Consider the following 21,831-nt stretch of genomic DNA (forward strand, 5'->3'; position numbering starts at 1 on the left):
CTATCTGTATGGCAAAAGAAAAAAACAACAAAAAAATACAACTAACAGCAAAGAAATTAAAACAAACTGTTGAACAGGGACAACGGACCGTTATGTAGGCGCATGAAGGCCAAAGTGAAGTGGAAGAAGAGAGAACGGATGCAAGGCTGGCTTGATTGGTGGGGAAGCGAGCGGAAGGAGCTGACTATGTCCGGTTGACTGTGAATTTAAATACGAATTTGCTGAAATAAAACAAAATGAAAAGAAAAAAAAAATACACACACAAAACAAAGCAACGTGCAACTGCATGCCACACCAAACACTACCAACAAACAAGGATGCCAGTTGGATGTTGGACGCATTCGTTTTTGGTCTTTTTTCTTCAGGCATGCTGCTGGCATTCAGTGTTTTTCAGTACAGATGACCATGATGAGCACAACAACGGAAGCAGCGTAGAGTAGTGAATCTGCTGGCATACACTTTTGTAAAAAACAAATTGCAACAATCTGTACGGATATAGCCTTTGGACTAAAACGTTTAACTAAAGTTGAACAAATTGTTTGCTTAATTGTTAAACCATTCAGCGATACAGCAGAGGTATGTGGAGAGAAAATGGAAGAAGCGGAAGGAGAGAAATGCACTAGGCGAACTTTTTCGAGAGCTCGCAGCACGGCAAAAGTGTAGCAGTTTTAAAGTGAGGTGAAACAAAGTGACACAAATCGGAAGTGTCGCATTAAATGATACAAAGTGATGTGAAGTTGAATGGATGACTGACCAGCGCTGTCGGCTGAAACTGTTGACAGGCAATGATGATTAATGTCTGATTTATTATTTATTTTTTTACTAAGCAAGTCCCGAAAGAATTATTCGATTGAAAGCGTTTTTCGTATTAATTTTCAAAGAGCGTGGCTATAAGACACAAAGTCACCAAATACACCGCAATAAACGACGGTTATCTTCGAATTACGAAACGAATATGAGCTTAGTGAATAGCTCGAGCAATAAAGATAATGAGGTAAAAAGTAGGCATACAAAGAAAGGTAATGCACGAGATGAAAACCTACTCTATATGGATAGCTGGTAGAGGTGGCCCGAACTAAGTGGGTTGATATAACGAAAAGGAAGAGTGGATTATAAACCAGGGTGCCAGATAATAACCGGCTATCAAAGAGAGCCAATGAAGATGAAAACCAACTCTACTTGGATAACGGATGGAGGTGGTTCGATGAGAGTGGGAAGGTAGAAGATAGAGAGAAAATCAAGGTTAATTCTTAACCTTTTCACTTTTCGACCGCTCTTTTAGCACCGAAAGCAGAGAAATGTACTTATATATATATACATATAATACGTAATTGGCGCTTATACTACTTATTTGGTATTTGGTCGAGCTCCTCCTTCAATTTGTGGTGTGCATCTTGATAGTTTTCCACAAATGGAGGGACCTACAGTTATATACCGCCTCCGAACGGCAGATGACTTTTTATAAGATATTTTTCATGGCAGGAGTAAATTCGGAGGTTTAGATTAAATTAGATTTGTGGGGGGTTGATTGTCCAAGCACTCAGTCAGGAGACCATTGTACTACACCCGGATAGATTTCAGTACAAAGAATAGGGAGATAGGAAAGGTAAATTGTGGGTGGTAAGACGGAAAAATTAGTTTGAGATCACTCTTCCACAAATCTCTTGGATTCATTGATGAATCTTAAGAGATCCGGAAAAGGAAGAGTATGAACTTTATCTAAACTCAGTATATCGCCACCCAATATCCTAAGTCTGATTCTGGAAAACGCCGGACAGCTACAGAGAAAATGCTCTGCAGTGTCGTCATCCTCAAGACAGGTTAGGCATATCAGGCTGTCGACGACATTCATGGCAGCCATATGCTGACCACAGGCGTTGTGCCCTGTGATTACACCCCCAGTACTCTCAGGTCCCTTCTGCTGAGTTTTAGGAGAAAGGTCACTATTTTCCTGTTTGGTTCTTTCACAAAGCACTTAGCTACTCTGCACGAGTTCAACCCAGACCAACCTGCTCTATGGGTAGACCTCATGAAGTCGTCAATCCATAGTTGAACTGATGCGGACTTGACATCAAGAAAGTGTTCAGGGCCTAGTGGCATACTTGCAGAGCCTTCATTAACCAGTTTATCAACTAACTCATTCCCTATAATACCACAATGTCCAGGCTCCCAAATAAAACTAACTTTGTTATGTTCATCACTGTTCAGTTTTGTCTTACATTCACCGACTAACTTCGAACAGCAGCGTTTGTTAGAAAGGGCTTTCAGTGCAGCTTGGTTGTCACTACAAATTCCAATACTGCTTTTCTCAATTATCCAGTATGCCACGTTCAAGATGGCATAGACTTCCGGAAAGAATACCATGGCCATTTGTCCTGTGGCATGGAATGACGGATATACGAAGCGGTTCGTTTCCGAATGGTCATTCTGCTACGGGTGCCGCCATGAAAGAAAGCAACTACATGACTAAGATTGCTTTTGAAGCGGCATAACATCGATTTTTGCCTATATTATGCCCAAAAATCAAGCACACCAACAAGCTGTGATCTCACACCTATGTAGCATAGAAAATAGCTGATGAATGACACAATGCTCATAACACACTGGGAGCCATAAACGTCAAAGCCACTAACATGATTTTGCTAAAATGGGTGTGCAGAGAAAGCCCACCGGATCGCGTCTCATTGTCCGAAGCCCTGCTTGGAATTCACCAAAGCACAAGTAAGGGAAAACTGAGAGCTCCAATTGCACAGAATGTTGCAGGGCCTTTCAAATTCAATAATTACAGAATATGAATTATTAATCAACTGAATCTCTCAGATATGAGTGCCACTCTTGTTTGTGAAATGAATGTTGTGAGGCCTGATAGTATCCTCTGCTCTCTCACTCACCTGGGTGGTGTAACTCCGAGCTCATCCAAAATATTTATCGTCCTAAGGAAGTAGTAATAAAGCTCTTAAAAACATCCATATATTGGAGGAATGACCGTATGTAATGACCCAATACACAACGTATTATTAAAAAGTAAATACTATCTCCGGCACAAATAATGTCCATTCCTAATCTGAGGTGCAAATTTATATGCTACTAAAAAATATAAAAATAAAATTGAGCTAAAATTTCTTACAAGCAACTGAAATACTTATAATCAATCGGGAACTATAGGCCTCAACAATTTAGGATGAAATGAAAATCAAAACCCTCAAAGCTTCTAGCATTCCCTAGTCAAATTTTTGGTGCATCCTAATTAATTTTTAATTTGTGTACCTGAACGCTTTGCAAAAAACCGGAAAAACGTTTAAAATACTTATCTGTGCGAAATACGTAGTTTGGATGTATGCAGTAGAATTTCACGGGGAATATTTTTGTAGAATATTTGGACTTATAAGCTATCCAAAGTAGGATAATTTTGACGCTTTTTTGGAAAAGTTTGAAAAACGAAGGTCGCTAGAGGATTAAAATATTCTAGAAAATTATTCCTCGGAAAATTTCACCAGAGATCTTCTCAGAGAAAATCTGCATAAAAAGATCATAGAAGTCTATAAAAACTAAAATAGCAAGATATTCCACATTCCCCTTAAGATATGCAACCCTTCTTATTATCTATTTCAATGGCATTGCGAATGAACAGACCTGCTAACAAAGTCGGTGGCGGTATTTTTAGCGCATTTTGATTGTTATTAATTACTTGTTCAGAATTTTCTTTTTTTTTGTGTGTCTAAATTTGCTTATGTACATCGCTGTAAGTAATAAATATCCCTGCAGAAAAATATTTCTCTTAAAAGATTTACATCTGTTAATGAAATGTCGTAATTGAGTAAAGTTGTAGTTCTAAAAAAACAATGAATTTTATTTAAATAGTTTTGGCGCCTTCAGCGCTTGATTGATATAATTCGATCATAGAGCTTGAATGAAAATTTGGCTCGGAAACTGCCTGATTATTTAGATCTGCGCCTTACTACACCTCTTTTCGTGCTGCTAAATCTCCTCTGAAAACATTTTATACCTCATCAGTTTTGCTCTTTCCAGGCATGACTTGCGTACAACCAACGTTTATTAGCAGTAATCGTACGCCGATTAAGTACATATCTCTCAGAAGAACGAATCAAAATAACACAAAATAAACATCAGCTTCTTAAGTCCATTTTTATGTGGCTAAGTATTCACTTAAACATCCTAGAAGGGCGCTGGTGCATACTTTTGTATAATTTATGTTTTCTTATCTGCATGCATATGTATGTGTGTTTTAATGCAAGTGGTCTTTTATGTGGAGAAGAACGTACTTGCAATGCACTGCACTAGAAAACTATTACAAAGAGGCGGCTGATTTCAATATTTGCGTTCACCCTCCCACCTCTCACAGCGCGCACGCACGTGACACCCGTTGACAAGGATAGTAGCGCACACGACTGTGAGGTCAGAGCAGCAGTCATGAAAGGGCAAGAACAGAGTGCTGCCTGTAGGCTTTGTTTGAGGCAAGGGCAGCAATTTTGGAACAGGAAAAGCGCAATCATTTGATCGGATTAGGTGGGATTTGAAATTACATCTGATATAGAAGAAATTATAGAGCTACTGCAGGTACTCACTTACTATGTGAAGAACTGCTACCCCGTGTGTGTGTGTGTGCGTATATGTGTGAAGGCCGGGAGATGAGGCGAGTTTGCATTACGCATCCGTTATCTCTTAGAAAAAATGCATAAAAACCTTGTAGCGCAATAGGCAAACAAGCAGAAAGTTATTCAAGGCAGCAAAACGGAATAAAGCTTGCATTTTTGTTGCAAATATTTTTATCCCGAAATGTTTATTGCGTTGCAAAGAGTCTGGCAGGTTACATACTTTACGGGGTTGTAAAATCCTTTTGTGTATGCCGCGAGTACATAGGACATAGCATATCGTATGCATATGATTAACATGTCCATGCATGTGTGTGTGCATAAATGTGCGCGCCTACAGACATCTGCGTTTTTTATCTAAAGTGTGAGAGTTACTTATTTCCGTGGAATATGCAAATTGGATGCGCCGAAATTATATCTAAATGTAACTTTCATATCAATTCTGCTGCGTTCCGACGCGCGCTTCAGCTACGGTGCTTTCTAGTAGACTCTTTGAAACTGGCAAACACAGTAAAACCCAGTTAAATAGCTCAAGCAGAAAATTGTTAATTTGAAAGAAACGGCTGAAGGAGTGCTGGATACTTAACAAAGCACAACATAAAAACCACAAAAATTCTATGGAAAATTATTATGAATAAATATGATTATTTTTTTATAAAAATAAATCTTGTCAATTAGGCATCGTAACATTACGTTTGGTTCATCCCACAGCGCCAATTCTGCTTACTAAAAGTGGCCCACTGGGCCCATTGTATATTATTATAACCTCAACCTTCATATTAAGAAAGGTGAGGTTCTTACCCATTTAAAGTTTGAGAATAGGTTAAAATCGCTTCGACCTTAAAACCGCTAATCATTCGCTTTACCAGATAAGATTATTTTACATAAATTTGTGTGTTTCATTGGTTTCTTTATTAGCAATGGGTGTTGTTAAGAGTTAACAAAGAACGTATTATTGAGCGCTGCTGCATTTTGAATTTTTGGTGAAGTGTAAGAAATTACACTTAAGAGAGCAAAACAGTTAAAAGAGATCTGCTTAAATGAGTTGAAATTCAACGTATTTCTTGAAATGATATTCAGTATAAATGCCATTAGTTAAAGTACAATGAGTACTCAAGCGAATATTGCACCCAAGCTTTTAAAGAAAAGCAAATATCAAATTTTTATTGAATTACTTGAAGAACTTTGCATGCGTTTCAAATTGTCTTTATTGTGTTATGGTTATGTACAATAGGCTATTTTGAAGACTAAATAAAAAAATACAGCTCTATGATTCTAATTCGTATTCAGTAAATTCAAAAGCTTTTAAAAATGTATAAAAAGGTTTTGCATTCTGTTAAAAAATATCGGGAATTGTTCATTTAAAAAACTCGCGTTACACATTTGTCTAAATTTGGTTTGCTGGAATGTTGGCACAACTGTCCTCTATAGTGTCGCAGAGTTGGAGCGTGATCTGTCAATTAGCTTGTTTTTGGCATTTAATTATATCAGTTAACCGAAGGTGTGCTCTGCGATTTTTCTTCTTCTTCTTAATTGGCGCGATAACCGCTTACGCGATTTTGGCCGAGCTTAACAAAGCGCGCCAGTCGTTTCTTTCTCGTGCTAACCGGCGCCAGTTGGACACACCAAGTGAAGCCAAGTCCTTCTCCACCTGATCTTTCCAACGCAGAGGAGGCCTTGCTCTTCCTCTGCTACCACCAGCTGGTACCGCATCGAATACTTTCAAAGCCGGAGCGTTTGTATCCATTCGGACGACATGACCCAGCCAACGAAGCCGCTGGATCTTTATTCGCTGCGCTATGTCTATGTCGCCGTAAAGCTCATACAGCTCATCGTTCCATCGCCTGCGATATTCGCCGATGCCAACGTGCAAAGGTCCAAAAATCTTACGCAGAATCTTTCTCTCGAACACTCCAAGCGTCGCTTCATCGGATGTTGTCATCGTCCACGCTTCTGCGCCATACGTTAGGACGGGCATGATGAGAGTCTTGTAGAGTGTTAGTTTTGTTCGTCGAGAGAGGACTTTACTGCTCAGTTGCCTACTTAGTCCAAAGTAGCACTTGTTGGCAAGAGAGATTCTACGTTGGATTTCAAGGCTGACATTGTTATCGGTGTTAATGCTGGTTCCTAAATAAACGAAGTCTTTTACAACCTCGAAATTATAACTGTCTACAGTGACGTGAGTGCCGATACGCGAGTGCGCCGACTGTTTGTTTGAAGACAGGAGGTACTTCGTTTTGTCCTCGTTCACCACCAAACCCATTCGCTTTGCCTCTTTATCCAGTTTGGAGAAGGCAGAACTAACAGTGCGGTTGTTAAGGCCGATGATATCAATATCATCGGCATACGCCAACAATTGTACGCTCTTATAAAATATTGTGCCTGAGCGATTAAGTTCTGCGGCTCGTACGATGCTCTCCAACATCAGGTTAAAGAAGTCACACGACAGCGAGTCACCCTGTCTGAAACCTCGTTTAGTATCAAACGGCTCGGAGAGGTCCTTCCCAATTCTGACGGCGCTGCTGGTGTTGAGCAACGTCATCTTACATAGCCGTATTAGTTTTGCGGGGATACCAAATTCAGACATAGCGGCATACAGGTAACTCCTTTCCGTACTGTCGAATGCAGCTTTGATGTCGACGAAAAGATGGTGTGTGTCGATTCTCCTTTCATGGGTCTTTTCCAAGATTTGGCGTATTGTGAATATTTGGTCGATGGTAGACTTTCCAGGTCTGAAGCCACACTGATAAGGTCCAATCAGTTGGTTGACGGTGGGCTTCAGCCTTTCACACAATACGCTCGCTAGAACCTTAAAGGCGATATTTAGAAGACTAATCCCGCGGTAATTGGCACAAATTGCAGGATCGCCCTTCTTATGGATTGGGCAGAGCATACTTAAATTCCAATCGGCAGGCATGCTTTCATCCGACCATATTTTGCATAGGAGCTGATGCATGCACCTTACCAGCTCCTCGCCGCCATGTTTGAATAGCTCAGCCGGCAGTCCGTCGGCGATTTTTACTATGGATAATTATCGAGCAAAGAATTTGTCTTAAATTTTGTGTTTTGAACGAATTTCGTGAGCCGAATCGTTGAAAATGTTGCAGAAAGCTTAAGGCGAGTTTGGTATAAGGCTTTTGTAGAGGGCCGAAAATCGTGGAAGATGGTGGCCCATCAACGTCTTCAACGAATGAAAACGTCGACAAAGGCAAGGAAATTTTGTTAGAACACCACCATTTAAGTTTGAGGGAGGTAGCTCGTGACCTTAGCGTGTCTCACGAATCAATTCGCAAGATTTACACCATCAATTGGGCATGAGACGCGTGGCTGCTCGCTCGACTCGTTCCAAGAGAGTTGAATTTCTTTGAAAAAATTCATCGGAAGAAGTTCGCTGAAAACATGCTTGAGCAAGAGAATTCGGACCCAACGTTTATCCAGCGCATCATAACAGTCATAACAGGTGATGAGACGTGTGTATATGAGTTTGACATGCAAACCAGTCAACAGGCGGCTGAATGGCGCTATCCACATGAGCCGAAACCCAAAAAACCACGCCAAAGTCGGTCAAAAATGCTAATCGTTTTCTTTGATTATCCTGGTGTTGTAAATAAAGAATATTATTTGGAAGTTATGCGATGTTTGAGAGAGAATGTGCGTAGGAAATGGCCCAATTTATGGAAAGAAAACTCGTGGATCTTTCACTATGATAACGCACCGTCTCACAAGGCTCATACTGTGAACACTTTTTTGACCAAACACTCGACAAATATCATCGCACAAATACCGTATTCACCGGATTTAGCCCCTGTGACCTTTTCCTTTTCCCAAAACTTAAATTGTTACTCCGCGGACGCCGCTTTGAGTCGATAGAGGCAGAGGCCGTTAAGGAGAATTCGCTGAAGGAGCTGACGAAGATCTCTTCAAACGCATTTAAAAGGTGCTTTGATGACTGGACTAATCGTTGGCATATATGTATTGCTTTCAATGGAGCCTAATTTGAAGAAGCATCAACATCAAATTTCATAAGAATCAAAAAATTTTCAATGGCACTGAAATCTTCTCGGCATAAGCTTTAAATGCAAGTGTGGTCTTTTTTAGCCTTTTTTTAATTATACAATTTTTTTACTTACAGTTTTGGTAGCTTTAAATTAGAAAAGGAAACAAACAAAAAACTAAAAAAATTTCGCATTTTGGGTATAAAAAAGCACTAAATTTATTGCGAAGATCAAAGGGTTGGCGACACTACACAACTGCAGCAATGTGACGTCACGCACTCTCTGATGGGCGCAATCTGTTTGCTATCATTCTTGGTTTCAAACCATATGTTTTCGTGTAGGATATTTTTTGCAGGCACAAAACGAAGGTCTCTTTTGCATCGAACTGTAACTTTTCTCTCTCAGTGTTTGAGTGATGGATAAATTTTTGGCGTCAACGAGCGCCTACTTACCCTACTTACAGAAATTAGGAATAACAAATTTTTATATTATTCAACACGTCTAATATAAAAAATGTTATTGAAATGGACGCCAGTTTTTCTTTCACTCTTTAAAAATTACAGGGTATCTATAAGCATTAACAGCACTTCATTAGAGGCAAATGTTTACTTACTACTCTTACTTAGGAAGGCGTAATAAAGAAACATTTAAAGCTGGATTTTTTGAATATGAGGTTTTCCCAGCAAACGATCGATATGGATATTCATGCATGCACACTTCACTACCATCTTCCACCCTTTGGCTCGGCACTTCCAAGAGTAAAATAATCAACATTAGACTCTCCTTCATAACTCAATTCAATCAGATAATAATTAGGGTTAGGTTCCTGCATTTTTGCGCCCTAAGCTCACCAACAACACTTTGGTACGAGGAGAATATGCGCATAATTGGGATTGTGTGCTGCTCATTTTTGTTGTCAGCTATTTTTGTCGCAATGCCCAACAACAGCAATGCACAGTAACACTAAAGTGCAGCGGTAATAGCAGTAACAAAGCCAAATGGCGATTATACTCATATTTCATGCATTTGCGGGTAATTTTCAAAAATTTTCACAAAAGCGGCAATGCACACACACACACTTACTTACATATTACAACGTACGCGCACGCATTTTCCCGCCACCCCCTCTCTCCCTCTCGCTACAAGCCTTACATTGTATGGCTTTTCTATGCACAATTCAGCTGGAAACTGGCGCTTGCCCAATCAAATCAGCTAATCTCGATTTCACGCATTATTTTTCAAAAGTGAAATCTGAAACTCGCGCTGAAAAAGCGCCGATTAATTTGCCCAGATAAGTGTCTGAAATATTGTATCATGGGCAAGGAAGGCTCGCTGAAGGCTAGGCTGACAAGGAGTATTGGTGGGTGAGTGAGCGCTAACGACGTGCATATTTTTGATATTCACCGCATATGTCGATTTTATATACATACGAGTGCATATCTATATATTTATATATTATATGAACCAGTAAGATACATACATACATACACAAATATTATACATAGGTACACTTATCTATCCTTACATATATGTATATACACACACCAGCGTATTTTTGATACATAAATGTACCGTTTAAAGTGAACAAATGCACTTTACTCCATGCGAAATATATTCATAAACGACTATTGGTATGTGCATGTCTGTATGTGTGTAAGTATGTTTATCCGCTTGCCCATTTTTCACATATTTATAGCTTTTGGCCGCTTTATCTGCCCGTTTAAGTGAGACACTTTACGAGTTTTCGCATTTTTCGCGTATCATTCTGGCGCCCCACCGCCGCGCTCGAACGTACTGCCCGCACAGCAGACGCCATTCGTACAGTTGCCAAGTCAGCCAATAAAGTCGCCAAAAATTGGCATTCAATATTTTTCGAATGCAATAAAAGGCGCGTGAACTTTTTGGTTTTGCCTTGAAATGAAAGAGAACGATCAGAAAGTGGCTGAATAAACCACTATGACGAGAAAGGGACAAGATTATGGAGAATTAACGAAACAGGTGATCTTAGTACTTACGGCATGAAGCAGTCACCCAAACAATAAAAAATAAATTTTGTATTTATTTAATTGGTAAGTAAGTCTTCGAGACACATAATTTTTGAGCTAGGAATTTTCAATTTCGAATAAAACACCTAATAAATCTTACAGCCATCTAAAGAATGAAATTTGGTATGTGGTGCATTAAAAGAAACCACAAAATTGCGCAAAATTAATCATCAATTTTTTGTTTGAATAACTTTTTTCACCAAAAATGTATTTTGAGCGATGAAAAATTTATTTTGACCTCTAAGTGCTCCATTGCTTCTAGGTTTGTACGTATATATTGCAGCCGTCAAATTCACAAGTGTCAAATATGATTGACGTACCACATCGGCAAAAATTAGAAATCTTTCGATAGGTTTATTAGTTTTGCGCCACCTCGTGCTAGTGGTAGTAGCAAAGACTTTTGGTTGACCAAATTGCAGCTTTACGGTTTGGTATCCTTAATATGCATATTTCAGAAACATATGGACATTTCAATCATGTCGAACGTGACTATCGTAGGAATTCAAACTGAAAAAAACTGTCATCTAAAACGCTTTTTATTTTGACAATAGACTTAATTTATAGCTATTAATTAGTCACATAATTGGTGCTAAAGTTGATTTTGGGAAATTTTTCGCTCTCAAGATAATTACAAAAAATCAAAGCATTCGCACGGGACAAAAACAAAAGTAGTTGTGACGATCAAAAATTCAAATGACGATATCAGCGCACTTGAGGAAATATTTCAATGCTACTAATTTTGGAATGCTGTACATTGGTGTCGGTTAAGAAATGGTTTTGAGTTTACCCAAAATTTAATTAAATTCTTATCACTGAGTACCGGACATGTTGCACGTGACATATTTTTCCATCATGATATTTATGTTTTTGTTTTGTTTGATTTTTTTACGAAATTATACACAAAAAATCTTGGTTAAAATGTTTTTGAGTCAATAGAGTATTCATTTTCAAATAATAACAACAAAATTTAAGGAAAATGTGTGGGATTAAAGTGTTCGGTAGTATTAAATGTAATGAAGAAAAATTAATTTTAATAAAAATAGTATCAGGAATATCTCGAAATATTCCCTGGTTATGAATACATCTTACATTAAATTTGCTATAATTAAATTTGCTTGTTTTTGTTTTGTTTGCTTTTTTTACGAAATTATACACAAAAAATCTTGGTAAAAATGTTTTTGAGTCAATAGAGTATTAATTTTCAAATAATACAATAACAGCAAAACTTAACTAAAATGTGTGTGAATAAAGTATTCTGTAGTATTAAATATAATGAAGAAAAATAAATTTTAATAAAAATAATATCAGGAATATCTCGAAATATTCTCTGGTAATGAATACATCTTACATTAAATTTGCTTGTTTCCCTGGGCCTTCTGGTGGAAATGCTGATACGCCAACGATGCTAGTCCAAAATTTACCTCAAACTGTCACCAAATATTAACTGTAATTACCTCTCGAAAATTACGAGCCGATTTTTCATCACCCGAGGAGGCAATTTTATTTGTTTTATGTTATTTTATCTTTTTTTTTGTATTTTATTTTATTTAAATTTGTGTATCCTATTTTATTTAAATTTAATTTTATTTTATTGTAAAGTAATCTACTTTATTTTAGATAATTTTTTGTTATCTTATTTTTTTATTGTAATTTATATTATTTAAATTTTGTATATTTTATTTTATTATTTTATTTTTATTTTATTTTATTATTTGTCTAATTTTATTTTAAACAAGTTTACTTTGTTTTATCTTATGTCTTTATTGTATTTTATGTTGCTTAAGTTTTTCATATTTTATTAAAATTTTTTCTAACTTATTTTGCTTTTTATTGCATTTTATTTTATTTAAAGTTTTTGTGCTATAGTTTTTTTATTGTATTTTATGTTATTCACATTTTTTCCTTAGTTCTTTTAGTGCGTTTTAATTTAATTGAATTTTATTTAATTTTATTTTTCTACTTTTATATTAATTTAATTTAATTTACCTATTTTATTTTATTTTTCTTATTTTACTTTAGATTAATGTAATGGAATTTTATTTTATCATACATTTTGATTGAATTTTATTTAATTAAAATTTTTGGTACCTCATTTAGTTTTTTATTGTATTTCTTTTTATTTAAATTTTTGTATCTTACTTACTTATCTTATTTATTTTATCTTATTTTTTTAATGTACATAAAATGTTTAATCTTAAAACGTTATTTTGTTTTATATTGTTTTGTATTGAATTTAAACTTTTTGGTATTTCACTTTGTTTTTCTATTATGTTTTATTTTATTTTATCTTATTTTTTAATACATTTTAGTTTGCTTATATTTTTGGTATTTTCTTTTGTTTCTCATTGTATTGTATTTTATTTGATTTAAACCTTTTATATGTTGCTTTATTTGAATCTAATTTTATTTTATTTTGTTTTTCTAAAATGCTTGCTTTTTTAATTTTACTTTTTTATTTTAAATTGTTTTACTTCTTTTTATCTATTTTTTTATTATATTTTATTTTCCTATTTTTACTTTAATTTTATGTATTTTATTTAATCTCGGTCAATATACTTTAATAACGTTTTTTATCTTATCTTTTTATTGCATTATGTTCTTTTTTAATTTTAGTTTATCATCTTATTTTAATTAATTTAATTATTTTCATAAATTTACTTGTTTTATTTCATTTTATCGAATTATTTTCGTATTTTATTTTATTTACATTTTTTGTATGTTCTTTCCCTATAATTTAATTTAATTGACTTTATTTTATAATATTTATTTTAATTTCATTTAATTAATTTTAAAGTACTTTATTTAACCTTATTTTATTTTATTGTTTTTTATTTTATTTTAATTTTTAATTTTTATTATTATTATATTTTATTTTATTTTATTTTATTTTATTTTATTTTATTTTATTCTATTTTATTCTATTTTAAATTAAGTTTAAAAATATTAAATTGCTTGGATATTAAGCGTTCTGCTTGGTCCACCTTCTTTTATTGCGTATATGAGCACACACACCATCATATATGTACGTGTTACAAAGTGTGCGTGTAATAAATAAATATGTAGCTGTGTTTGCACTTGCATTGTAATGGCCGACCGATAAATTTAATTGCCAAACGATAACAACGTGGAAATTTGCAAAAATGCTTTAACGCATTACACACATGGATGTATGTGTTTGTATATATGTACTTATATGTTCGTGTATGTAAGTGGTCAAAGTGATGATCATGAATGCGATGTATGTATAAGTATAAATATTTATTTGTATAAGGGCTTTTTCCAACGTAGGCGCTCATTCTCGTATTCATTTGTTTACGAATCAGTGCATCCGTTTCGACCAGCCTTTCAACCAATCGGCCGACCAATCTTGTGATTCGTTTTCGCGGTGCGTACGAGTGACTACTCAGAAATTTGTTGACATGCAAATTTATTTTATCGCTTAATTAACGCGTTGAAAGATAATTTATCATGAAGTAAAGTGGCTCTCTGATTGCTTTTGTATAGGTGTATAAGTGAGAAATACATGCATATGAAAAACTCATATAGAGAGTGAAATGAGCGCATATAAATAATTTAAATTGAGTGCTTATACAAGTATATTAAGACACATATATACATATGCATGTAAGTAGATGAATATATAATATATGGACTTATGTGGCGCTTGAATTTGGGATTTGTCATAAAAGTACAAGTAGATACTTAAGGTGTTTTGCGCAGCTAGGTTGCAACATGTGAAAATACAGTAAATCTGCATATGCAGATTGCTCTTTAGGCCCCAAAAGTGTCACCTTGCCAAGTCCACCCAAATAGGCTAGAATATATTGTATAAGTATTCTGACATTTACGTTTAAAATTTAAGGGCTTTGGTCGGGGACGGTAGATGCTTCGCTTACTCATACAAAATGTTTCTAGTATTTTTCTGTATGAAGCTGGAATTTCGATGGCCTCAGTTGCGTAGGCTCAGTCAAGATCCATTTTTCGAAAACTCTATAATAAAGGAAGGGGCATATGGAAATCTGATGTTCTAATTGAATAAGCTTCCTAAGCACCGTGAAGGCATGAAGTACCAGGTGGTGCAAGATTAATCATCCTATTTGTTTTTGAATAACTCTTTTGCTAAATAAAAAAATTATTTCGAGTGATGGAAATCCTTATTTTGACCTTTACGCGTTCCATTGCTTGACTGTTTGCTGTATACTGCAGCTGTCTCGTTTACGAGAGTCAAATATGATTAACGAACGACGCCATTTGCAAAAATTAGAAATCTTCCAATAGCAAGATTAATTTTGAGTCACCTTGTACTCATCACTTGCTAACTCTATACTCTCTGCTTTTTGAAGCCTTGGTGTCGCAACATTAGCATGAAATGTATTATTTATTCTTTCAACTGGATTAAAATATTGAGTCTTTAAAACCTGAAATTTTTTAACTTCTTCCTTGAGTCCCAAACGCTTGCCATTAGGAAAACACTTTTGCAGTGAAATCGATGCTTGAACGCTTGCAACGATGCGTCAGGCATTGTGTATCACCAATAAAAATTTAGTCAGCCAGGAAATTAATTATCCTTGAAAAAGGAGCAATTCTCCGACAGTCACTCATTCATTCATTCATACATACATACAAATGTATGCAAGGAGCAAAGTACTTCACGCACATTTTTTTTTTTCAAACTTATTTTTTGTGCTGTGCTTTATTTTCGTTTCACACACTCCAAACAACAACAAGCGAAATCGTTAGATAAAAACATTAAAAACCAGACATATGGCACAAGTCCTTTAGTACTTTACAAGAAGTGGTAGACAGTTTTTCTAAACGCTAAATGCTGCGTTTGCATTTCAATGCGTTTCGCAAGCACACAGACGCCGCCGCTCATCTGTGCCTGGACACACCAATGATGTGTAGGCGTTCCGAGGCGACCTGTAGCAAATGAGCAAAAAAGGAGTTCACCCAGGCACAGTAGAACAAATGGGGCTCACTAAATGTGTCTACATGCGTTACTGTGATGTGGTCGTAGAGAGAGGAAGAGAGTGGCACAAAGAAAAGGGGTAGTGGGTTCTAAGAGTAATGCGTGCGTGTGCATGTGTACGAGTGCCAGTACTGGTGGCAACGCGCGGCAACACCCCTATTAGAAGGCTGTTTTTGCTGCATGTTTGACAACTCAATTTATTGGTGTGTACCATGGACGCACTTAATTAACTGTGACAATCAATTTTGAACGCAACTTATGTTCGAATTCACATACACACGCATGTACACATGAAAATGCATATGTGAATTTTTTTATAATTTTTTTCTCTCCTGCTGAAAGACTCTTACTGGTATACAGTTTGAAAAAAAAAACTGGGAAAAAGCAGCAAATGGCAAATGCCAAAGTAATTGATTGCAAATTCTTTCTTCGAAGTAGCGATTGCTTTTTTTATTCTATTCTATTTTTTTTTATTTTTATTGTTTTTTTTCTTTCTAGTTTAAAAAGACTTACCTGCTTTGTCACCGAATCGATGAGTCGCACAAATATGTCCTGCTCTTGGCGCGCACCTGTTTAAATTAAAGACAGAGAGGAAAGTATAAATGTTTAATGAAAACTTTAGAGCAAGAAAATTAAACTGTTTTTACAATGCTTTGCTGAGTAGTTTTACTTCGGTCTTGTACATAAAAACAATGTAGCTAGATAAGTGGATTTCGTATTAAAATAAATTACGGGTAGAAGCTTAAAAAAATTATGCTAAACTAATTGATGGACTTTTTTGCTCTTCATAATAGAATTCTTCTACTTCTTTAATTTATTTCTCAACCAGCATACAAGTTAATGCTAAATATATATGTAATTATTATGCGGAAACGTCAATTAAGCAAATGTGTGAACTACTTGGTAATAAGCTACTCGTACCACCAATTTGACATCTTTGTTGCTTATGAACTTTCGTTACTATTGGCTCGCTTATGTTTGGTGTCATGGCCTTTTGTTATATGGATTTTAAATTAAATTAAAAAATATGTATTTTTTTATTGTAATCAATCATAAATTTAAATCTAAGTATGTAAATTCTCGTTTGGGTAAATTCAATAATTCTTGGTTCTTATTCCTAAAATAAGAAGTCTTATAAAAGCTACCTTCGTTTTTTGAATTTAGTCGATTGTTGACATTATATATTTAGCAGTGGAATTCCATAAATGTCGTTATTCTTTATAACAGAAATTAATACAAGCATTTTTTTCGGCAAAAATTCTTTAGGAATACAAATGCAAGCTATCTACTCTGTGACTGCCCTGCGCTGTGTAGAACATTTTTGCCTATAGTATTTAGGCGATACATATACGAGTACATTCATAGGCAGTGTTGCAAATACAGTACTCAGGTTAACTAGCTCAACAGGATGTTTTAAAATCAGGTAGGGGTTGTAGATCTATATGGTATCACAAAGATTGCAACTGTGGACTTATAAAGAACTAACGCACTCTTATGACTGAAAAACTAGTACGAAAAAAACTGACAAATTAACGGATTGCGTATCTGAGAAATAGCTAATATGAAAGACTTAGTCTAAAGAGAACAACTGATGTAATTCAGACATTTGTAAAATATTTAAGTGCTTCCTCAATAGTCCAAACTTCTTAAACGGAAATAATAATTGATACGACTTACAGAGGGGATTAGTCCATGGCAAAAATAATATAATGCAACTTGTGGTGAGAAAATTTAGAGACCTGTGGCCAAGTTCAGATCTTTAACTGACAGTCAGCGAATTTGAAAGAATCAGCTTGATGATAGATTACCAGGTTTGGCCATCCGCTATTGTGAAAACCAAAATTTTGAGAGTAACATCGGCTGGCATGTCAAATGCGCAGTACTCGGACTTAAACATTTTTTATGTTGGTAGAATTATAAAAAAGTGGCAGATTTTTAAGAAAGGGTGTGCATTTATAAAAAGTGGAAAATAATTTATTTATTAAAAAACCCGTATAAGAAGATAATTTGTAACTAGCGTCACAGAGTTGAAAACGAGCGTCTAACCATTTGCGAATATATGGCATTATAATCTACTGAGGTTTAGAAATAAAAGATACTGGTGCTTATATTTTTACATTTAAGAATTCCCTCTACATGTATATATATATATTCCCCCTACATGAGTATATATGCACTGAATTCAGTAAAATTCAGTTTTTAAGAACAATAACGAAACTATGAAAACATTTTTGTTCCACGGACACAAAGTCTCCATCTTTAAACTTAAATGTCTTATGAAAACTTATGAAATCTTTTGGAAGAATACATAAATACTTCATGTTCACGATATATTCCTTTGGCAAATATAATGTTATTAATTGTGTTAGTTCTTAGAGAACTCCTCTTTTCTGTTTTTATAATTTTCATTATAGAAAATAAACTTTCTGCTGCTGCACTGCTATGCAGTAAAACAGTTAACATACTGATGTATTTACTTAAGTTGCAAAACAAAGATTTACTGTAAATATTTTCCTCCTTGCCTAAATATTTCCTCCGCTGACGATGTTCTCTCCAAAGATATCACTACTTCTCTCTTTATTGAAGACAATAAAAGGCCTCCATTCATGTTTAACACTTCATCTACAAAACCAGGAAGCGGGCATAATTTTAGCAAAGGTAAAATTGTTGGCATTTAGTGCTTTTGGATTTTAATTGGGGTCAAATATTTTACAATACCCATCAAATTAAGCTAAATGCCAAGCTGTCAAAGTTTTTGTTTTAACTGATTCTTCAAACTCGGTGACAGCCAGCTAACGGTTTGCTCTTGGCTACACCTCAATAAACCTTTTTACTATGAGCTATCATCCTTGCTGGCAACTGATCATTATCGGTCATCGAAGATGCGTCTCAGGCATTGATGAGCAGGACAAACAATAGAGAGAATTTTTTGTTCATGTCCAGTTTTCGCTAAATGAAGTTGGCCTATTTTTGGTGCGTTGAGTGAGTGACTTCTTTTACTTTCCCATTCTTCAAAAGATTTCTCAAGACTTTGACAAGTGTTGTTAAAGAAGCAAAGAACTAATTTTCTGTTCGTTTTATTTTCTCTATGCCGCTCATCACTTCTTTACACCTTAAGCGAAATAGGGAACTATGTAAAAGTACTTGGAAGCTTAGCGTAGTAATTTTCCAGGTAGGTGTAGGCAAGAGTACCACGGGTACGCTACAAGTAGCACGTCAGTGCCGTTTTGATACCATAATGTAGACAACTACGGTGAAAGATATATGCGGAAGATTGAAGTAGTGGCGGAGAAAAAAAGGGATCTAGGCTAAAAAACTGCTTCAGGCTATTCTCAAATTGCACACTAAGGAACCTCAAGCGCCTAGCTGCCAAGCCCGGACATTTACAAAGAAAGTGTTCAACAGTCTCTTTCTCTGCCATACCTCTCCCCCCACAGCTTCTGCAATGGGAGTTGTGTGGAATTCCAAGCTTCTCCGCATGAATTCCGATAACCCAGTGGCCGGTGACCACCACTATGAGTTTGAAAATTAAATGGCGAGGAGTCCCTAGCACTTTAAACGTCCTTCTTCTGTCGTACTGAGGCCAATGTGTTTTTGAAATAGCGCACGATAAAGTAGAACTCCATCTGTCTTGCGCTTTTTTAAGAGAGACAATTTTCAGTTTACTCAAAGTCTTTCCAATGCAAGCAGAACTTTGCTATGTAGATATCTACATAAGAGGTTGCTTGTAGTAAAAACGTTAACTAATGACAACGAACGCTTCAAATGCATAAATATGTTTGTCGAATTAAATGGAGATACTAATTTACCTCGGCCATAGGGCAAACAATTTTAAAAGGAAGTTTTTTCCTAAATTTCTAACCACATAGAAATACCTAACTAAAGTTTGCTTTAAATTAACTAAACTTCACTTTAACTCAAGTAAAATTACTTTAATTTATGTAGTTACCTATCAGCTAACATTTCGAAGTTAAACGTTGACTACTTTTACTATTTACTAACATTTATTCGTTTTGTATTTTTTTTTATTTATTTGTTTATATTTTTTATTATTTTGTAATTTTCTCAAAATTCTACTCACCATTCGCATAGAGCAGTTGCAGCCTATATTGTATGCCATTATTTGTTTTGGTAGCATCCGATTCCGAATCCTTTTCGATAAATCCAATAAATGCTGTGCGTTCGATTTCAATTGGTTGACCGGCACGATCGTACAACGCAATGACAAAGTGGAAAAAATTTGATTTACGCAAATTACTCGGTGGCTGCTTTTCGAAGTGAGCTCGACCGATGCCCAAACTAAAAGAAGAAGAAGAGAAATTTAAAATGAATTTCTTGATCAAATGAAAAATGATAAAATTCAAATTGAAATAAACGAAAATTATAAAGAATATGTATTAAATTTTATTTATAAATTTACATTACATATATTTTAATTGACCACCAAAAAGTTGTTATATAGAATAAAGCTATCATATATTGGCAATAATGATAGAAACAAAAGTGGGCCCATCAGACTAAAATTCTGAGGCCAAAGAACAAAAAAAATGCTAAATCACGTTACGAAAATGGTAATCTGGTCACACTGATTGACCCATTGCACCAGTGCGACGTCACGAAAATCAGCTGATATTTTTAAATTCGCTGAGAGCAAAGTAGCGGTACCACGACCGGCGCCACCTTATTATTCTCTCCATCGTGTAGAATTGATATATTTTACAGGCAAATACTATTTTCACTCAGTGTTTGGTAATGATACATATTGTGAGGCGCACAAGTTATTAATTTAACACTTTTGCGGTGGTCAGTAGATATTCGAACTTGTTCACCCTCTGAAGGGAAATTTATACAAGTTTTTTTTCATGAAGAAAATGTAATGGAGGTGCGTCGCAGCAATTATCACTTGCCTTACGTACTCTAAATACACACGTAAGTAAATATGTGTGGATGTATGCACATCAATAACAAGTAATCGACATTAGTGTACATATGTAAATATCTACAACAAGAGCCGTTTCTCATAATAAATTATGTTGAATTAATTGGAACGGGCCAGGTCGCTAATGACTGTCGACTACCACAAAATTATTTTTTTTATAAAGTTAAAAAAAAAAAATGGATTCAAAGATGTCTTACGAGGAAACGAACGAGCTGGATTGATGAAGTTTTACTTTTTATTATTTGGTATATTTACAAATACTAATATGTTACATAAAAATAGAAAAGCAATATATTATCATAGGCGATACAATACTTACAACTTCAACGATGAAAATTTAGTTTATAACATTGATCAATTTATAGTCAAATAAATTATAGAAGTTTAATATAAGTTATCTCCTTTTTAAGCCCTTTTTGGGAGAATATAAATAAGATTTAAAATTATGCCAAAGACATTCCAAATAATAATCATCATAACTTTGTAACTCCTATGTTAAAATGATTTTGGGCAATAAATGAAGTGAAATTTGGTATGACAGTTTTTTTTTTAATTTTGTTTAAATACTTGAGATTCTTTTCGATAGAGTTTTCTGCATCATACTTTCTTTTCTTTTCTTCTAGGATGTATACCCTTTTTGGGTGTTTGGCCGAGCTCCTCCTCCTAATTGTGGAGTGCATCTTCAAGCTTTTCCTAAAATGGAGGGAACTACAATTTTATGCCGCCACCTAATGTCAGATGGTTTTTATGTGTAGTATTTTCATGGCAGAAATACACTCGGAGGCTTGCCATTGCCAGCCGAGGGGCGACCGCTATTGGAAAAAACTTTTTCTTCATTTTAGTGTTTCACCGAGATTCGAACCTACGTTCTCTTTTGATTCCGAATGGTAGTCACGCACCAACCCATTCGGCTAGGGCGGGCGTTGGCGAGTTTACTGATACAAAATTTCTCTCCCGAAATCCGAGATCATAAATTAATCTTAGATTAAAATTATACTTTTCCCCATACAACCCTGTGTTTTCTGTGTCTCAATTAAATTAACCATTATTTCTCTTTTACTTTTCTTCATTTAATTTTCTTAATAATAATTGAATAAACCAGAAACACTAAAATATTCCACCAAGCCAATTTCTAAGAAGAAAAATCTTTCAAAACTGTCAAGACTGTTTCTGCTGATTGTCAATTTTGCAGCTAATCTGCCATATGTAAGCGGGTAGATACATTTTTATGGATTAATTGCTAATCAATGCATATGTGAGCGTATTTCTA

General features: G+C 35.2%; 1 protein-coding gene across 5 annotated transcripts in view; it reads right to left on the bottom strand.

Annotated features, from left to right (window-relative positions):
- Positions 1-21,831, bottom strand: part of LOC128866790 (transcription factor collier) — a 130,777-nt gene that overhangs the window by 89,851 nt on the left and 19,095 nt on the right. For all 5 annotated transcript variants that reach the window (XR_008454957.1, XR_008454955.1, XR_008454956.1 and 2 more), the window contains exons 2-3: positions 19,704-19,921; positions 16,136-16,191 (exon numbers count right to left, since the gene is read on the bottom strand). Coding sequence is in view for 2 of the 5 variants with exons in the window: in XM_054107771.1 (XP_053963746.1) it covers positions 16,136-16,191; positions 19,704-19,921 (274 nt within the window). In the remaining 3 variants the exon portion in view is untranslated. The remainder of the gene's footprint in view (positions 1-16,135; positions 16,192-19,703; positions 19,922-21,831) is intronic.

This window comes from Anastrepha ludens, chromosome 6, assembly GCF_028408465.1.
Source record: "Anastrepha ludens isolate Willacy chromosome 6, idAnaLude1.1, whole genome shotgun sequence".
NCBI lineage: Eukaryota > Metazoa > Arthropoda > Insecta > Diptera > Tephritidae > Anastrepha > Anastrepha ludens.